Source organism: Meles meles, chromosome 4, assembly GCF_922984935.1.
Source record: "Meles meles chromosome 4, mMelMel3.1 paternal haplotype, whole genome shotgun sequence".
In the NCBI taxonomy this organism is placed as follows: domain Eukaryota; kingdom Metazoa; phylum Chordata; class Mammalia; order Carnivora; family Mustelidae; genus Meles; species Meles meles.
Window position 1 is genome coordinate 51,200,250 of NC_060069.1, and position 16,546 is coordinate 51,216,795.

A 16,546-nucleotide genomic window follows, 5' to 3' on the forward strand; every position below is an offset into this window, starting at 1 on the left:
CGATGCAGGGCTCGATCCCAGGACCCTGAGATCATGACCTGAGCCGAAGGCAGAGGCTTAAACCACTGAGCCACCCAGGCGCCCCTAAAATTCTCCCTCTTATTTTAAGGTCTGCAGTTTCCCCTAACCTAAAATGATTCATTGTTCATCACCTCTTGTTCTTTCTATGCATCTATCCCTGGAACTGAGAATCTCCTTTAGTGTAAACACACTTTCCTAGTTGCCCAGGGAAACAGGGTGCTTAGATTTGGGCCAAAGGCCCACTGTCTGGTTACTGAAACACATGAGAATTTTCTACCTCCAATTTTCTTGTATGTTTCCTTTCTTCTCCCTATAGGGTAGTGTTTTGAGGCCCATTCAAGGACCCTATTAGCCATGGAGAAAATACTTAATAATCTTCTATAGCCCAATCACATAAGCCAAAACAGATGGAAAATGTTCAGAGCATGAGAGAATTTTGTCTTTCCTTTAAAGATACGGACTTACCCATCTGCTGCATTATGGGTTCATTCCTTGTGGTATTTATCTAATACTGCAATGCAACAATCCCTATTTTGATGAAGATGGAAGAGGGAGAGCATAGAACACTAAAACTAACACCATTTTAGAAGAAACCATTAAAAAAATAACCAGCTGAGACTCAGTTGAAGGTTCCTGCTTGTAATATTTATCAGGAACTAACTTAAGAAAACGAGATGTGCTATAGTTATCAGCAATTTGCCTTCTGCAAGGTCAACAGAATGGCTGTTCAGCTAACACTGTTGATAGGAAGTTATTGGGTGTGCTGTGTCAAAGTATGTATCTGAGCCACAGGAAAAAGCTCACGCTCAGTGCCCCAACAGTTAATTTAGGTTTTATACACAGTTAAAATATATTGCCAGAGACACTGACGTTCCAGCTACACAACATATGGCCCTGGGCACAGATGGTCTCTCACTTGAACGTCATGACATTGAGAGGGAAAGCCTGATAAGAGGCAGGATAGTCAGCTATTGACAAGGTGCAGGGACAACCTACAGTGTTCTGTAATGGTAATGCATCAGCATGGACTTGAGAAGAATGAGTCCACATGCTGAAGCTTATTTACTATGTAACCTTGAACAAGTCATTCAGCCTCTCTGAATCTGTTTCCTCACCTAAAAAATGAAGACATCATCACCAGACCTGTCATTCAAACTATGAATAGAGCTTTAGATCAGTATCAGCTCCTATCATCACCATCCTAATGACTATCATCTCATCAGCAGTAGAAAAGGTATGTGTCCAGTACGAAACAAGGAAACACACACAAGAGAGGGAAATGTCAAAGATCCATTGTAATCATTAGAAGATTCTGGTTTAGAAGGCACAGGAATCTAACTTTCTACTTTTCCCACCCAAGAAAGGAGTCTTAAAATAATTCACTTGTGAGGCTTCAATACATTTTTGAGGAAGAAGGGTGTCCTGGGTAGCTGTGTAGTAATGGCATCTCTAGCTGTTTTAAGGATTTATTTATTTATCTGACAGACAGAGATCACAAGTAGGCAGAGAGGCAGGCAGAGAGAGAGAGGAAGGGAAGCAGGTTCCCCGCTGAGCAGAGAGCCTAATGCAGGGCTTGATCTCAGGACCCTGAGATGATGACCTGAGCCAAAGGCAAAGGCTTTAACCTACTGAGCCAACCAGGTGTCCTGGCATCTCTAGCTGTTTTAATCTAAAGTGATTTAGCCCTCCCCACAATATCTATATCTGTATCGGTATCTATATGTGTAGATCTACGGATCGGTCTATCATCTATCTAGACTGTTTCAAAGTAAGTTGCAGATATAATGACATATCTCCCCAAGTACTTCAATACATTGCTCCTAAAAACAAGGATATCATTTTGTATAACCACAATGTGTAACCACAATACCATACTCAAGAAATTAACATTGATGTATTATCGAATATATAGCTCATATTCAAATTTCTCTAACCTTGCCCCAAATATTTAATAGGTGGTTTTTTTTTTTTTTTTTCCCAGCCAGAATCCAATCAGGACTCCTACCTTCTTCTCCAACTTTATTTCCCAAAATTTGTTCCTCCCCACATTGGTGATTCACTTTAATGATTTTATTCTGTATCATGTTAAAATTTCCCTTGTCAGAAATGACATCACTTCCTTACCATCATTCCTCTTACAAATATCTATTAGCGTACTTTTAAAGACTTAACTCAAAGGCTAACCATTCTGTAAACATATTTCCATTCCTGCCAGGGAATGTCTATTCTCCTTTTTTCTGAATTCTCGATGAACTTTGACTGAAATTTGATTAAGTCACTTGTCACTTCCAGCCTTGTGTTAGGATTAAAGATCACCACTCTGTATATATTCTCTATTAGACTATAGGAATCTTCAAGGTAAGATCCATGTCTAGCCAAATGCCTCCAACACTTAGCAGAGAAGTTTGTACACTACAGGCACTTAGATATTTTCCACCTGAAGTAAATTTTCCTTAAACAATTCTGGTGTCAACTCATACCTTGTTCATTCTATCTATTCCGAAGAGAAGACCTTCTTCTATTTTCTGTGTATCCAAAGCTGATCTCCTCCATAAAACGTTTCCTACTTATCCAGCTTAAACTTTTGGAGATGACAGATATATTTACTACCTGGATTGTGGTGACAGCAATACAAATGTATATACATCTCTAAACCCACCAAGTTATGGACACTGATTATACACATGTATTTCTTGTATATCTCAATAATGCTGGGGAAAAGGTTTTTAGAAGAAAAAAAGTATAGAACGAAGTCTGGATTCTAATCAAGTCCTACAATTTATTAGCTGTTGATGCTGGGCACATTACCTAACATTTCAGTGCTTCAATTTCCTAATATGGAAATAATAATAGCCTTTATAGGGTTATACATTTTCTATAAGGATGAAATAGATTAATTCCTAAAAAGTACATAGAATACTGATGCCACATTGTAAGTACTCAATAAACATTAATCATTATTTCACAATTCTCTCATGGTTCATAATCCTTATTTGGCAATTATTATTTACCAATTGGTGACATATGTTCTATTTTTGTGATGAACTTAGGTTTAAATCAGGTATTTTTAATGGATTTTTAATAGGCATATCTTATTTTCTTAAATAAAACATGGGATAACTTTGAGTTTTGAGGATATTCTATATGCCAAGAACCTGGCTAAGTGCTTTCTATAAATATTTCACCCAAGACTCAGAATAACAGTATGAACTCGTGGTTATTTCCATCCTATAGATAAAGCAAAAACAAAAACAAAGATTGAGAGAGCGTAACCAAATTGTTCAAGTTGTCTATGCTAGTAACTATTAGAGCTAGGATAGTTCTTGAAGGCAAAGATAACATTTAATTTATATCTGTTTCCCAGAAGGCTTAATACATATTCATCAACACAATTACTATCCATGTTCAATTTTCTTTATTGCTATGTATTTAGTTGCTATGATATTTGAGGCATATATACTTGTTACATTAGTTTGCTATTTATTTATTTACTTATTTACTTACTTACTTATTTTTTAAAGATTTTATTTACTTGACAGAGAGAGAGCACAAGTAAGCAGAGAGGCAGGCAGAGGGAGAGAAAGAAGCACGCTCTCTGCTGAGCAGGGAGCCCGATGCGGGACTCGATCCCAGGACCCTGGAATCATGACTTGAGCCGAAGACAGCTGCTTAACCAACTGAGCCACCCAGGAGCCCCGCTTTTTATTTTTAATATGCTTTAGTACTGTCACCTTATTTTTTGCTTTTAACATACTCTTTTAAAAAGTTTACCTAAGGTTCCAATATAAAACTTTCCCCCACATCAATAACAAGAGCATGGTACACTTTTAGTATATTTTAATACAACTAGAGACTTTTAAAAAAATATTCTCCATGCATTCGTCCCATCAATTTGTGTAGCTTTGAGCTTTGCTGTATTTTGTTGGAGTAATGCTGTTCCTACGGAAACTTACTAGTGTTGAAAGAAATTCTAGAAAACATTTGCTCCACACTTCTGATTTACTAAGGTGGGAAATGAGGCTCAGGCAGATGGGGAAAATTTCACTATTGCTTAGCCAATCAAAGGCACAGGAAGGGCCAGAACCAGAATTCTTTATTTCCACCACTGACTTACACCTATATACACATCAGTGCCATGTTTTTCATATCCTACACCATTCCATTTCTGGTGTGGCTTTGGACCAGTGCCCTCAGTTCATCTGCTATTACACATTCCCAAATAGGGAGCAAGGGGAAGACATGAAAATAGTAAATGTCTGAAGAAGTGAAAACCTGTGTAATGTTTCCGCCTCTGTGCCTTTGCTTCTGCTCCCCCTGCAAATGAAATCTCCTTTCCCTACATGTCCTTAAAGTGATACTACTCAAACTATGGTCCCTGGGTGGGGATCTAAGAAATGTTTGTCACCCTCCATTGAGACAGAGTACAAAAACAGAGTGGGAGTATTTAGGAAGGAATGTAACACTTTAATAGGGTAATTGATTCTTACTCAATCTCATAGTGGTAAAACGTGGCCTTCCATTTTGTATTCTCTTTATTTCACTTTCTTAGTAATTAATTTTAATTGTGCTCTATGCAAATACTGGCCTCCAACAGAATGAGGAGGAAATACTTTCCATCATAGAAAGTTTGGGAGGCACTAATATAAAAGGCCCAGGTTTAGATACCACCACTTTCTTTATAAGGCATTCCTGACGCTCCTGATGAATAGAGCTTTTAAATTTTATAATATCTCACATAAGCCTCTCTTATGCCTCTTACAGCTTTCTACCAAGATTAGTAATTACTCATGTGTTTTTCTTATCTCTTCTGAATAATTACAACCTCCCCGAGGACAGGTTATGTGTCCGTAGCACCTTGGAAACTGCATATAGTTCATCAATCCACATTACCCTCATGGACTGGATGGAATAACCATTCATAATTATTCACAGATTTGGAGAAGGGAGAAGGTGGGAAAACAACAACAACAAAACACGACAGGAACATCTTTTCCTAAACTCGCATAGGGAAATAATTGAGAGTGCAGAATTTAGACACTATCCACTTCCACATTTTGTATATAAATATTTAGACGAGTGAGGAACCTGAACACATACAAAAACCCTATTTCTGCCTAAGGAGAAGTTTCGAAGTTGTCAAAAATTCATTTTAAAATCAAATTTGTATCTCAAGAAACTGCACAGTAGTAGCCTTGCACTTTCAGTATGAGCTAAACAGATATCCCATTTATGGCAGTCTCACAAAACCATTTCCAGAACACTCCATTCTGTGCAGAAGCACACCAACTCCAATGCATCCATACTCGAATCCTTTACCCGTGGAACTGATAATATTCCTAATTAGTAATTAAGAAAACCAGAAGACATTTACTTCAGGAGTCAGCTCTAGCCTCCACTCACCAAAGTATTCATCAGCAGGTGGATTTTCCATGTCATACAGCATCTTCTTGGTCAGGTGTTCGAGTTCATCTTCAGGACGGAATGAGGGGGGAACAGCTGGAGGCCCCATGGAACCCGTTTGTCCACCCTAAAAGGCAAAGGACACACAGTTCTTTACATACAATCAAGACGATCGATAGTATTTGCACTGTAGACAAAAAAGTACTGGACGTGGCTATTAAGAAATTTGGATTTAACAATCAGTTTCATCGGTTCTTCAGTGTCTGACCTGGGACACACCATTTTACAGGATCCACTTGTCTTATCCAGATGAGTTATCCACTGGGCTTTGGAAATCCATGTTTACAACAGTAGGGGTTCATTTCATTCAACAGTTGCTAAGTAGTCACGGCATACCAGTTGTATATTTATAAAAACAATATATACAGAGGCCCCCCCTCCCACTTATGGAGTTTATGGTCAAGGGAGAGATTCATGTTCATCAATAATTAAAGATAAAGCAACTACAGAATGTGCACAACTAGGTACATAAAGGGACCTCTCCTGTAGCCTGAAAGGAAGAATTCCAGAGGAGAGGCCAGTACAGAGTAGGACATACTCAGCTAATGGACAAGAAACTTACAGGTAGAAGTTTTTCACATTCAGGTGAGAAAAAGGCCGGGTGGCATAAGGAGCTCCTCACAGCTAAATATTTCTGCACCACATTTAAAGCTTGAGAGAGATGAGATGGGTCTAATGGGGTATAGGGGTGCAGAAAGTGAATGACCCTGTGTTCCATTTAAGGAGGTTGAGAAGTTTCTCAAACAGCCACGTACCAAATGGGGAGGGTACATCAGTAGCACTGATCCTGGGTTGGTGTTTAAAGAGGAGGATGACCAAGAATTAGAGCCATGTCACGATATCAAGTGTCAGGGGAAAGATTACTTGAGATGTTCAACCAAGAATTCAAAGGAGGTAGAGAAAGAAGGAAGGCCAGATGCCAGACGTAAGATTTTGCAGTATGTAAACAAGTGGGAATTTAAAATTCTATTTCCCTTTGCCTATATTATAACTTTGGCCATTTCCAATATCACACCCCAGCATCCTTAATCAAAGTGTTTTTTTTTTTTAAAGATTTCATTTATTTATTTGACAGAGATCACAAGTAGACAGAGAGGCAGGCAGAGAGAGAGAGAGAGGGAAGCAGGCTCGCTGCTGAGCAGAGAGCCCGATGCGGGACTCGATCCCAGGACCCTGAGATCATGACCTGAGCCGAAGGCAGCGGCTTAACCCACTGAGCCACCCAGGCGCCCCAATCGAAGTGTTTTTAACAAAAACTTACGAAAAGTTAAGAAATAGTGACATCCCAATAGCTGATGGGGAGAGCTGAGACTCTGAGAATGTTCTTCCCTTGATGTTTATAAAGCATTCTTAAGAGTCTCTCCTTTCATTAAGAGTTTACAAGAATCAGTTCAACAGAACCTGAAGCTGCACATTCATTCACCTGTTATCCTCACTATAGCAAAAGTGTTCTTGGATGTGAAAATCCTGTAAGGTATACATCCCTGTACAAATGTTTCTTCCTTACTATGAACACTTATTTCAGCCAGTCCAAGATACATATTAATTATTTGTGTGATGTCTGAGGCATAAAATGCCTTCTAAACATATGTGAAGTTGTTAATTGGCACCTACCCGGGACTCTTCTCTGGTTATTTTCCAATTTTTTAGGTTTTTTAAAGAAATGGAAAGTTGGAATATAGACATACAGATGGCCAAAAAGGCTAAGAATTTTTTTTATCTTGGTTACTAATCTAACCCTGGGATTTTATTTCATTGTTGGACAATTTGGATTGGAGAATGGACAGCAGTGAGCAAACTATGCCATGTGGCCAGTGACAAAGACTAAAAGGAGAGCTGTATACCAGAATCTCTTCTTATTCATTGTGAGATAAGGAAATCTGACACCCAAAAAGATCAGGGCAAGGCTAGTTATGAAAAACCCAGCACAGGGGCCCATCCCAGACTCACTTATTCAGTAAACATTAAATGTTACATGGAAGGCCTTCTCTAAAGTACAAATAACATCTGCGTTACCCTGTGGGTCCTAAGGGCAAATTCGGCCACAAGTTCCTGGAGTTTGAGTTCCGACCCGATGAGAAATTGAGATGTGCCATGATCAGAAAGGAGGCTTATGTACGTAAAAGTGTAATGAAGGAACTGAAGAGAATAATAGATGACAGTGAAATTACCAAAGAGGATGATGCCTTGTGGCCTCCCCCTGACCAAGTGGGCCGGCAGGAGCTTGAAATTGTCATTAGAGATGAACACATATCTTTCACAACATCAAAAATTGGTTCTCTTATTGATGTCAATCAATCCAAGGATCCAGAAGGCTTATCAGTATTTTATTATCTTGTCCAGGACCTGAAGTGTTTGGTCTTCAGTCTTATTGGATTACACTTCAAGATTAAGCCGATCTAGATTGAAAACTGGTGTGGACACAAGGGGGGTTGGGAGTACCTGTTTTTAATTACCATTATCAGGAAATCTTTGTGTATATCAGGGCAATATTTTTTTTATAAACCATAAATGGCTGTCTTTAATAAATATATAGCAAACGGCAAAAAAAAAAAACAACAACAAAACATTTGAACATTGGACCAGTGATTTGCTAGTAATGTTAAACTTTCAATGGCACAGATATTATCTGCTTCTAGGAAAATTTTACCGAAATCATAAAATTATATGACCAAGGCCAGTCACAGGAACTTTATTTGGGAAAAAAAAGGAACCAAAAATAACAGTGTAACTATCTGTCCATGGGTAAGAGGTCACCTAAATGTACAGTGATAGATACATACAATGGAATGTGAACAGGTTTTAAGAGAACACTGTAAGTTTACCACTACAAGTACGAAAAAGATGGCATAGCCATGCTATCAAAGAAACAGATCCAGTGATAGGATAGGAAATCTAAATGATGGCCTCATTTTTGAAAAATAAGTAGAGTTTAATTATCTATCGTTCAATATACAGGTAGGGAAGAATATCTGAAAGGACATGTACTCCTAGGTTAAAGGGAGGCTTTGTTGGGTTTGGAATCCTTTTAATTTCCAAGTTTGTGTTTCTTTTACGGTATTTAATTTGACTTCTGCAATCCATGAAATACAACTTTTCAAATGCAATGAATTCAAGTGACAAAGGTAGTCCGGGTACTAGCAAAGCCCTGGAATGGGCTAACCCAGGTCAAGGCGGAGCTCTGAGAGGAGCAAAAGGCCAAAGGTGGGACACAGTTGGGTGGAAGTGGGGGAAAATGCAAGTGGTTCTGTTTAAGGCTGAAGAGGTGAGAGAAAGGAAAGGCCAGCTCGTGACTGCCATGCCATCCCGGGCTTAGGTCTTCTCTATAGGCCAGGGGCTCTAGGCCCTGTGTGAGACCACAGGAAACTCTGAAAATCTGATGTGCTCAACTCCGTTTTGGCAGAGACTGGCATTCATAAAAACGCACATCAAATTTACCTACAATTTCAGAATGCTCACAGGCAATAGGGACATATCTAAAGACCCTCAGGGAAGAATGCCCAGGCCACGGAAATCTCAATGGGGATTTTCAGCAGGGAGGTGAGCTCAACAGATTAGAGAGTTGTCTTTGGAGTGGAGGGAGGATGGGACCACCAGGAGACTGGAACCAGGTGGGAAGCGTATCCTAAAACATTTGTGGCCAGAGGGTGAAGGGGCATATTGTGTGGCAGTGGCAAGACAGCTGGAGACAGAGGTTTAACTCTGGCACTGGCTTGGAGTCCCTGTGGGAGCTAGTGAACTCTTTGTCACTTCCGGTTTCCTTCTATAAGATGGGCTTGTCCACGCTACCTCAGTTGTTGTAAGGATCAAAATCGGAGAGTTTGTGGGGTGCTTGAGTGGCTCAGTGGGTTATGCGCCTGACTCTCAATTTCAGCTCAGATCAGAATCTCAGAGACCAAGCCCCGTGTGGGGCTCCATGCTCTGTGGAAGTCTGCGTTGCGACTCTCTCTCTCCCTCCCTCTGACCGCCACCCCTCCGCCATGTGAGGCTCTCATTCTCTCTCTAAAATAAGTAAATAAATCTTAAAAAAAAAAAAAAAAAAAAAAAGAATCAGAGAGTTAAGAGAGCTTAACTACTTTCTCAAACCAAGGTAACAAAGGGACTCTCTTTGGATCCCCAACCCACCGCTGAGGGAGGGGATAATCCCAGTTCAGGTGACAGAACTGAAGACAAGGGTGGAAAAATGACCTACATCTTGTTTTCTAGACTTGCAATAAGGAGAGAACTTGAGCCCCAAATAGGTGGCCATCTGATTCCAAATGCCATGCATATTTTCCAACCAAACATTGTTTCCCATGGAGAAAGTGGAGACTTGTATGAAAGATTCCCTGTCATAGTAATGGCACTGACTGTTTTCATTTAAATCAACAACTATTAAGGAAACTCTGATCATTCCTGCTCCCGTTAGGGCAGACCCTCAGGGAATGGACATGGCTTCTCATGGTCTGGGCTTCCAGTATCTGCTTCCCTCTTAAATCAATAAAGGCAGCAAGAAGGCCAGGTCTGTCCTCTGCCAGCAATTTGGATTCTACCCTTAGCACTATGTTACAAGTACGGGTCCTTCTTTCAAAGTACTTACACTGTCAGGACTTCACAGATTTTAAGACAAATAGATCCTTCCTTTAATTCTCCAAATACGTCCTATTTGCTTGCAATACAGCTTCTGGGATAACCCACTTGGAAAGGTACATTCTTTTTCTTTTATATTCCAATCCCATATAAATGCTCACCTTGGATTCCTGGTTTTTCTTATGTGGAAGGACCCCAAGAGAACATCTCTTCCAGAGTTTGTGAATGCTATTTGGCATAGAACGCCCCCCTCCACCCTACTCCCCCACCCCAGCCTTTGCCCCCAAACAGTGCACAAAACTGAACATCCATGGAAAACATATTGGTAAAAACACGGGGTCCTCTATGTCCACGTTTCTCCTCTCACACGAAGGAAGACGCAGCCCAGGCCTTTTCTCTGAAGTTCAAGTCCTTTAAGAACTTCGGGGCTTTTCTCCCTGGGGTGAAGAAACCTCTCCATTTCTCTCTCTCAGTAGTGCTAGGGGTTCTACACATCCTAAGAAGTAACGTATCTTTTAAACAAGCAGCTTCCAGCATTGTGTCTGGGTAATAGAACATGACTGAAAATTTGTGGGGTGGGGGCTGGGAAGGGATGTGCTGCGTTATTTTGTTTGTTCGCTCTTCAAACGCAGAGATGTGCACAGGACCAGCAGGGTAGCTCCCATGGCATCATAATAATTCCTTGCATTTCTGTGTTGCTTTGCAGGGTGACAGTTTTCATAGCAACAGCCCCATGTAGTAAGTAATCCTACTTTAGGGTGATTAAGGTCAGGCCCAGAGAGGCAAAGTGAGCAATCCGGCACCTAGGACAAGTCCTGAAAATCGGTGGATTCCTGACAGCCACCGGCTGTGCTGAGTTGGCATGTCCCCGTGACACTGTGCGCTGGCTCTCCATGCCCGGGGCTATGCACGCCCTTCTACACCATTCTTCCGTAATGACTTGGATTTTTTTCAGAGTAGGGGTTTACTGCTAAACAGTGAAACGAAAGTCCTGCAAAGCAAATATAAACAAAGCCTCTAGTCTTTTCTAAGAAAAAGACATTCTTCTAAGTATCAATATTAATCACTAATATGTATGTTCTTTGAAATGCCTGAAACTCCTGGAAGGGGCAAAACACATTGTATGACCTACGGATGAGTTACTGAGAGATGAATTTCAGAAGACGACTTCAAAATTCTCCTAAACATGCATTTCCTAAGAAATCACTGAGTGCCAGGCACTATCATTATAAATTCAAATTATTCCTGATTCCCCCTTCCCCCCCACTGACAAGTCACAGTTTAGGAAGAAAGAGACTCAAAACTAGAAAAGCACAATAAAGTGTAAATACTAAAACACAGGGATGAATTTGGTGATCTGAGACGGAGAAGGCTATCAGTAAGGATATTATCTCTTAGTTGGATCTGAAGGATAAGTTGGATTTCAACGAATGAAAGAGAGAGAGAGAGAAAGAGAGAGAAGACAAGATATTCCAAGAACATGTGTAAAAGAACATGAATATTAGAAAAAAAAATGTTAAGAAATAGGGGAGGAACAGAGCTAGATAAGGCTAGAGAAATGACCTAGGGTCAACGTCAAGACTGTTGTAAGCAACACAGAGTCATCAGGAGATTTAAAACTGGGTATTCACTCTATTAAAGTCACGTTATTGAAATATACATATTGGCAACGTCTTCAAACACCAAGTCTAATGATGCCTTGAAAAAAATGCAACCAGACAGCACAGAACTTCTGAGCAATTTAATGGCTAATATGCTTAAGGTCTCTCATAGTTACTAAGTGAGGCAGAGACCACTAACAGCTCTCCAAAATCGACTTCCTTCTCCTTCTGAGCACACAGCTGGACTCCGTCTTCCATTCTTCCCTGCAGTTAGATGTGGCCATAGGAGGCACAAGAAAGGAGGAGCATACCCCGTGGAGAGCTAGCCACTGACCAGGCTGCCAACCTCTCATTGCTCTACAAGCGAGACTGTCAAGAAACATGCTCAAAGGTTCATGGTTGATGGCAGAGTGGTTTATATTCCTTTTATTTATATTTTCCTATATGTGCCTCTTTTTATAGTAAAACTTTTTCCCCTTAGATAGAAAACAAAACAAAACAAAACAACACCACTTTTTTTTCTCCTTGACACAAAAGTGTCAGAAAACGGAAAATGTCCAAGCATCTGCAACTGGTTCCTCTTGTCATGGTTCTTTTCTTGCTAGCAGCCCAGCTTATAATATTCTGGGGAAGGCTTATTATGAATACTGTAGCCAAATTTGGATCTAGGTCCCTGGTAAAAGTTATGGGTGAGACTGTGCAAAAATTAGGACTGTTTCTGCAGACAAAGTGAGTATGGACAGAGTCCTTGGTGAGCAAGGAAACTGCCAGATGAAGAACACAGATAAGGATGCTGCCATACTTATGTAACACCTGATGGTATTTGAAGGGTTTTATATATTCGTACATAGGAACCCACAAGCACAGAGGGACCTATTTATCTCTTTAATCTGTGTTCTGCCTTTAACTAGTCCAGTCATTTTGATCAAATCACTTCTATTCCCTGAGCTTAGTAGCATTCTGTGCAAAATGATGTTTTCAAAGATTCCTTTGATTCTACCCTATCTTATTTTTGTGCCCGTATTATGCAGGGCACATATCATTACAGATATTTATAGGGAAATCACAGATAATTCATATTTTCGGGTACTTTGTAGTCTATAAAAACAGACACACACTGAGTAAGTGGAAACAACATCATTAAAGAGATTTCCATTTACAGGAGGATTTAGACTACGTGTCAGCATCCCCTGAAACAATCTAGAACTTCATTCAGCATTCTGAATCTGAGTAAGCAGCTGGCAGGTCACAGGGTTTCTGCAGCCTACTGAACTTTCACTACATGTGGGGCATGAAAGTCAAGAACAAATCAAGTTCAACACCCCATCAGACCACCAGCCCTCCTTGGGTGGAGAAAGAATTTCCCCAGCCCTCCTACATAAAGCCTGTACCGTGGTGCAAAGCACGAAGACCCCGAGGGGAACACCTACTACCTTGAATTTCTGTTCCCACCAATGTAACTATTTAAATATGTGGGTTAAGCATCCATTTTACAAAATGGCTACCCACCCTCTGTCATCACGTCAGCCTCTTGAGTCGTTCTGATACTGACCTCCCTGCGGTGGGTCATTTCTCTCCCACCCGTCCCTACCCGCCATTCACTTCCTAGTTACAAAGTGCTAGATAAGTTGAACTCAGCCCAAATCTGAACCTTCCCAGAAAAGCACCGCCCAGGCAGATAAACACCGAGAAAAGACAGCCAAGATATTCAGAGAGATTACATGATAATGAGTACTCTATCACTCGGGGACCAGAGCTGCTCACTTTTCTTGTCCATTTATAATGATGTACAAGAGGTTCCTTCTCTCGGAGGGAAAATAACTTCAATTATGTGTTCTTGAAAAAAGAAACATTGAAATTATCTTCTTTCAAAAGGTAGAATTAGCCCCATTTTAGAGCTGAAAGCCTGCCAGAAAAAAATATATTTCTGATATTTTCCTTCTTTTTTTTCCTCCTTTCTATTTAACTATGTCAAGTTTGCAGTCTGCAATTTCCTGAGGCTGCTTCTACTTTCTGACTCTCACTGAATTACCATACTCTACTCTCAACGTCTCACTTTTAATGGAAGCAGCAGCCTTGCAGGCCAAGGGCAGAAGATTTGCTGTATACCCACTTCACTTGGGGTTAAAAGCAGTGGGCCGCTGGGAAGGAAGGGGCAGGGTGAACTGCCTTTTAACAACTAGAAACCCATAAATGAAAACTCCTCAGAGCTGCAGAGGAGCAGAAAAGCATTCTCTGAGTTCTTCTATTCTTAAGTTCCATTTTCTTAGAGAACGAACGGTGAGGCCACAAAGAAGAGGACCCAGAAATGTTGACGTGAAATAGTTGGTGCTAGCTTTGAAACCCATTCCAGTTAGTTTTCAACCTTCAAAAGCTTGATTTTCTTCCGACATCTTTTTCATATTCTCTTGCCTGGGTCATGCATCAATGCCCCCATCACCTTTCTTCAGCCAAATTAGAGGAGTCACGGCCAAGGATGGATGATTCTGAATTGCCGCGTGGTAGATGTCACTGCAGCCGGAAGTGGGGGGAATCACCCGGCGTCCACTAAGGGGCCTTGTGATGTTTGTGCACAGGGTGCAGTGGTGATGCAGGCTGAGCACAGAGCAAGGTGGCCCCTCTCTACACTCACCACTCTCAGTCAGGTAGCCTCCAAGCTCCACAAGCGTGGAGCATGCTTGTTCCCAGGCCTGACATCTGGGGCACCATTTCAGTTCCCCAGTGTTTGTTTATCTATTACTGATTTTCTCATCCATCAACTGGAAGTTAATAATATCTAATTCATATGGAGAACCTTTGTAAGATATTAAACATCACATAAATGGCAGTTCTAATTACCAGGAGGGACAGCTTACAAACCACCAACAAAGATGATTTTCTTCTTGGAAGTGGAATGTCTGCAGAGTAATACTCTCTCTTGAGCTCAGTGTTTGCTGATGAAACACTCAGGCCAGTATACCTGAATTTCACCCTAATCGTTTCAGCAAGAGATGGAATCACTCAGAGTTCTTTTAACTACAGACCTTGAACAAATATACATTTGGTGAACGACGCTTTGCTGGCTCTCTGATTGAGAGGGCAGCTGACCTTTGGCACCAAAAGACAAATTGTACAGCAGGGCTCTCATGTTTAGCTCTATGGAACAAGGTAAACTCCCCTCATGCTTTCCTGCTACAATGAATTTCAGGGAGAAAAACAGATGTTGTCCCACCCGATAGATAAGAAGTAGGAAAGGTGAGAGGCATGAAACCCAGAGTCTCAGCATCAGAGAGAAGTGCGTTCAAAGATCTCTTGCCAACTGAACCCAGAGTTCCCATGTCAGTGCTCCCAGACAGCCCTCCTTGAGGGAGAAAGTGAGTTGCCTCTGTGGGATGATAATATCTCTCACATTTCACTCCCCTCTTATATATACTGTTTCTACCAAAGCCAAAAGAAGCTGTTTCCATAATACTATAGCTAAAACCCATGTACATTCCCCCTTTCTCCCCATTAATCAGGTCTTCTGTATGTTATATCTAAGGGATTAGCTATAACAAAGGCAAGACAATTATAAAACATTATTTCCACTGGTAGGTTTCACCTCAATGAAACACAAGACATAAAAATTTGATGAATGGAAGGAAGTGTCCTTCAAGGTTGTCTTCAAACTAAACCAGGTCTTGGTCTTCGTTGTGCCCCACAAGTGCCTGGCCATGACTTCTGAGAAGACCTTCATCTTCATTTGGTTGTCTGGAACAATGGAAAGAGCTAGTTGCTCCAACATTGGGAAGAAACATCTTACCCCAACACACTCATTTCTGTGCATTGTCCCACAGAAAGTCATCCTCAACCAGAAGCTACATTTTCATAAAGCTGTGGTCAGATATCACAGTATGTCTCCTATGAGGGCTCCCCCCCAACAACTGCAGTTCTAATCCACTGTATTCAAAATGGGGTTTTTGCAATTCCTTATCACTATTTGGACTGTCTCATAATTCTTGTCATTATCATGATATCATAATTCTTGCCATTTTGTTAAAATAGTATATCTAATAATTACAAATATATAAAAACATATATGAAAGAGTGCCCACATATGTCTATATAGGTAGGTATTGAAAAAAAAAACAAACAGATACTAGAGGGAAATATACCCAAAAAACTCATGCTAGGATGGTGGGATTATGAGTAATTTAAACTTCTTCCTAATAATTTTTACACTATCTACATTGAATGTAGTCAAAATGGATGACCCTTAGAAAATAAAAAATAGACTTTACAAAACACGGGATTTCTGTCTTGTCTTAAGTATTTTCACATATGAAGCCAGAAGGGAATGGAGACTCTAAGGTGGGGACAATTTGCTGAAAAAAATAAAAGCACCTAGATTTTCAGTCCTGATATGCACAGAAACACTTTCCTACTGTACAAGCTGTTTCTATCTAGTGGGCTTGACAGATGCCTGAACGTGACACAAGACACTGAAATAACATGCAAATCAGTTTTTCGGTTTTAATATGCAAATATGACGCTTGGCACATCACTTTCCATGGCTGAGGTAAATTGCTGTTTTTGAGTTTTTCGTGGGAAATGCACGCCAGCCAACAAATGGTTAACTCCCCACATCTCACCTAACACAAGGTGGTTTTCATTTGAGTCAGAAAGGTTCTTGCTCTGCGATCCTTGGCACTTCGGATGCAAAGAAAGGGCATGTGTTTTGTTCAGTAACAATGTCACCGGCAGCAAATAAGGCATGTCTTCCCACAGAGGAACTAATCACACTGGATTTCTGGGCCCTAGCGGGAAATCGAGCAAAGTGTCTCCATGAGAAACACAGAGAAAAAGGTTTTTTGCTTGACCCATGAAAATCAAATCAAAGTAGTTCGACATTGTGGGAAGATGAGCTTCTGGCTGGA

The 16,546-nt window shown here is 40.6% G+C and overlaps 1 protein-coding gene and 1 pseudogene across 20 annotated transcripts in view; one reads left to right on the top strand and one right to left on the bottom strand.

Moving 5' to 3' along the window:
- Window positions 1-16,546, bottom strand: part of LOC123940120 (LIM domain containing preferred translocation partner in lipoma) — a 660,801-nt gene that overhangs the window by 160,540 nt on the left and 483,715 nt on the right. For all 20 annotated transcript variants that reach the window (XM_046002569.1, XM_046002568.1, XM_046002572.1 and 17 more), the window contains one exon: window positions 5,422-5,548. In XM_046002569.1, coding sequence (XP_045858525.1) covers window positions 5,422-5,548 — 127 coding nt within the window. The remainder of the gene's footprint in view (window positions 1-5,421; window positions 5,549-16,546) is intronic.
- On the top strand, window positions 7,450-7,884 carry LOC123939994 (annotated as a pseudogene).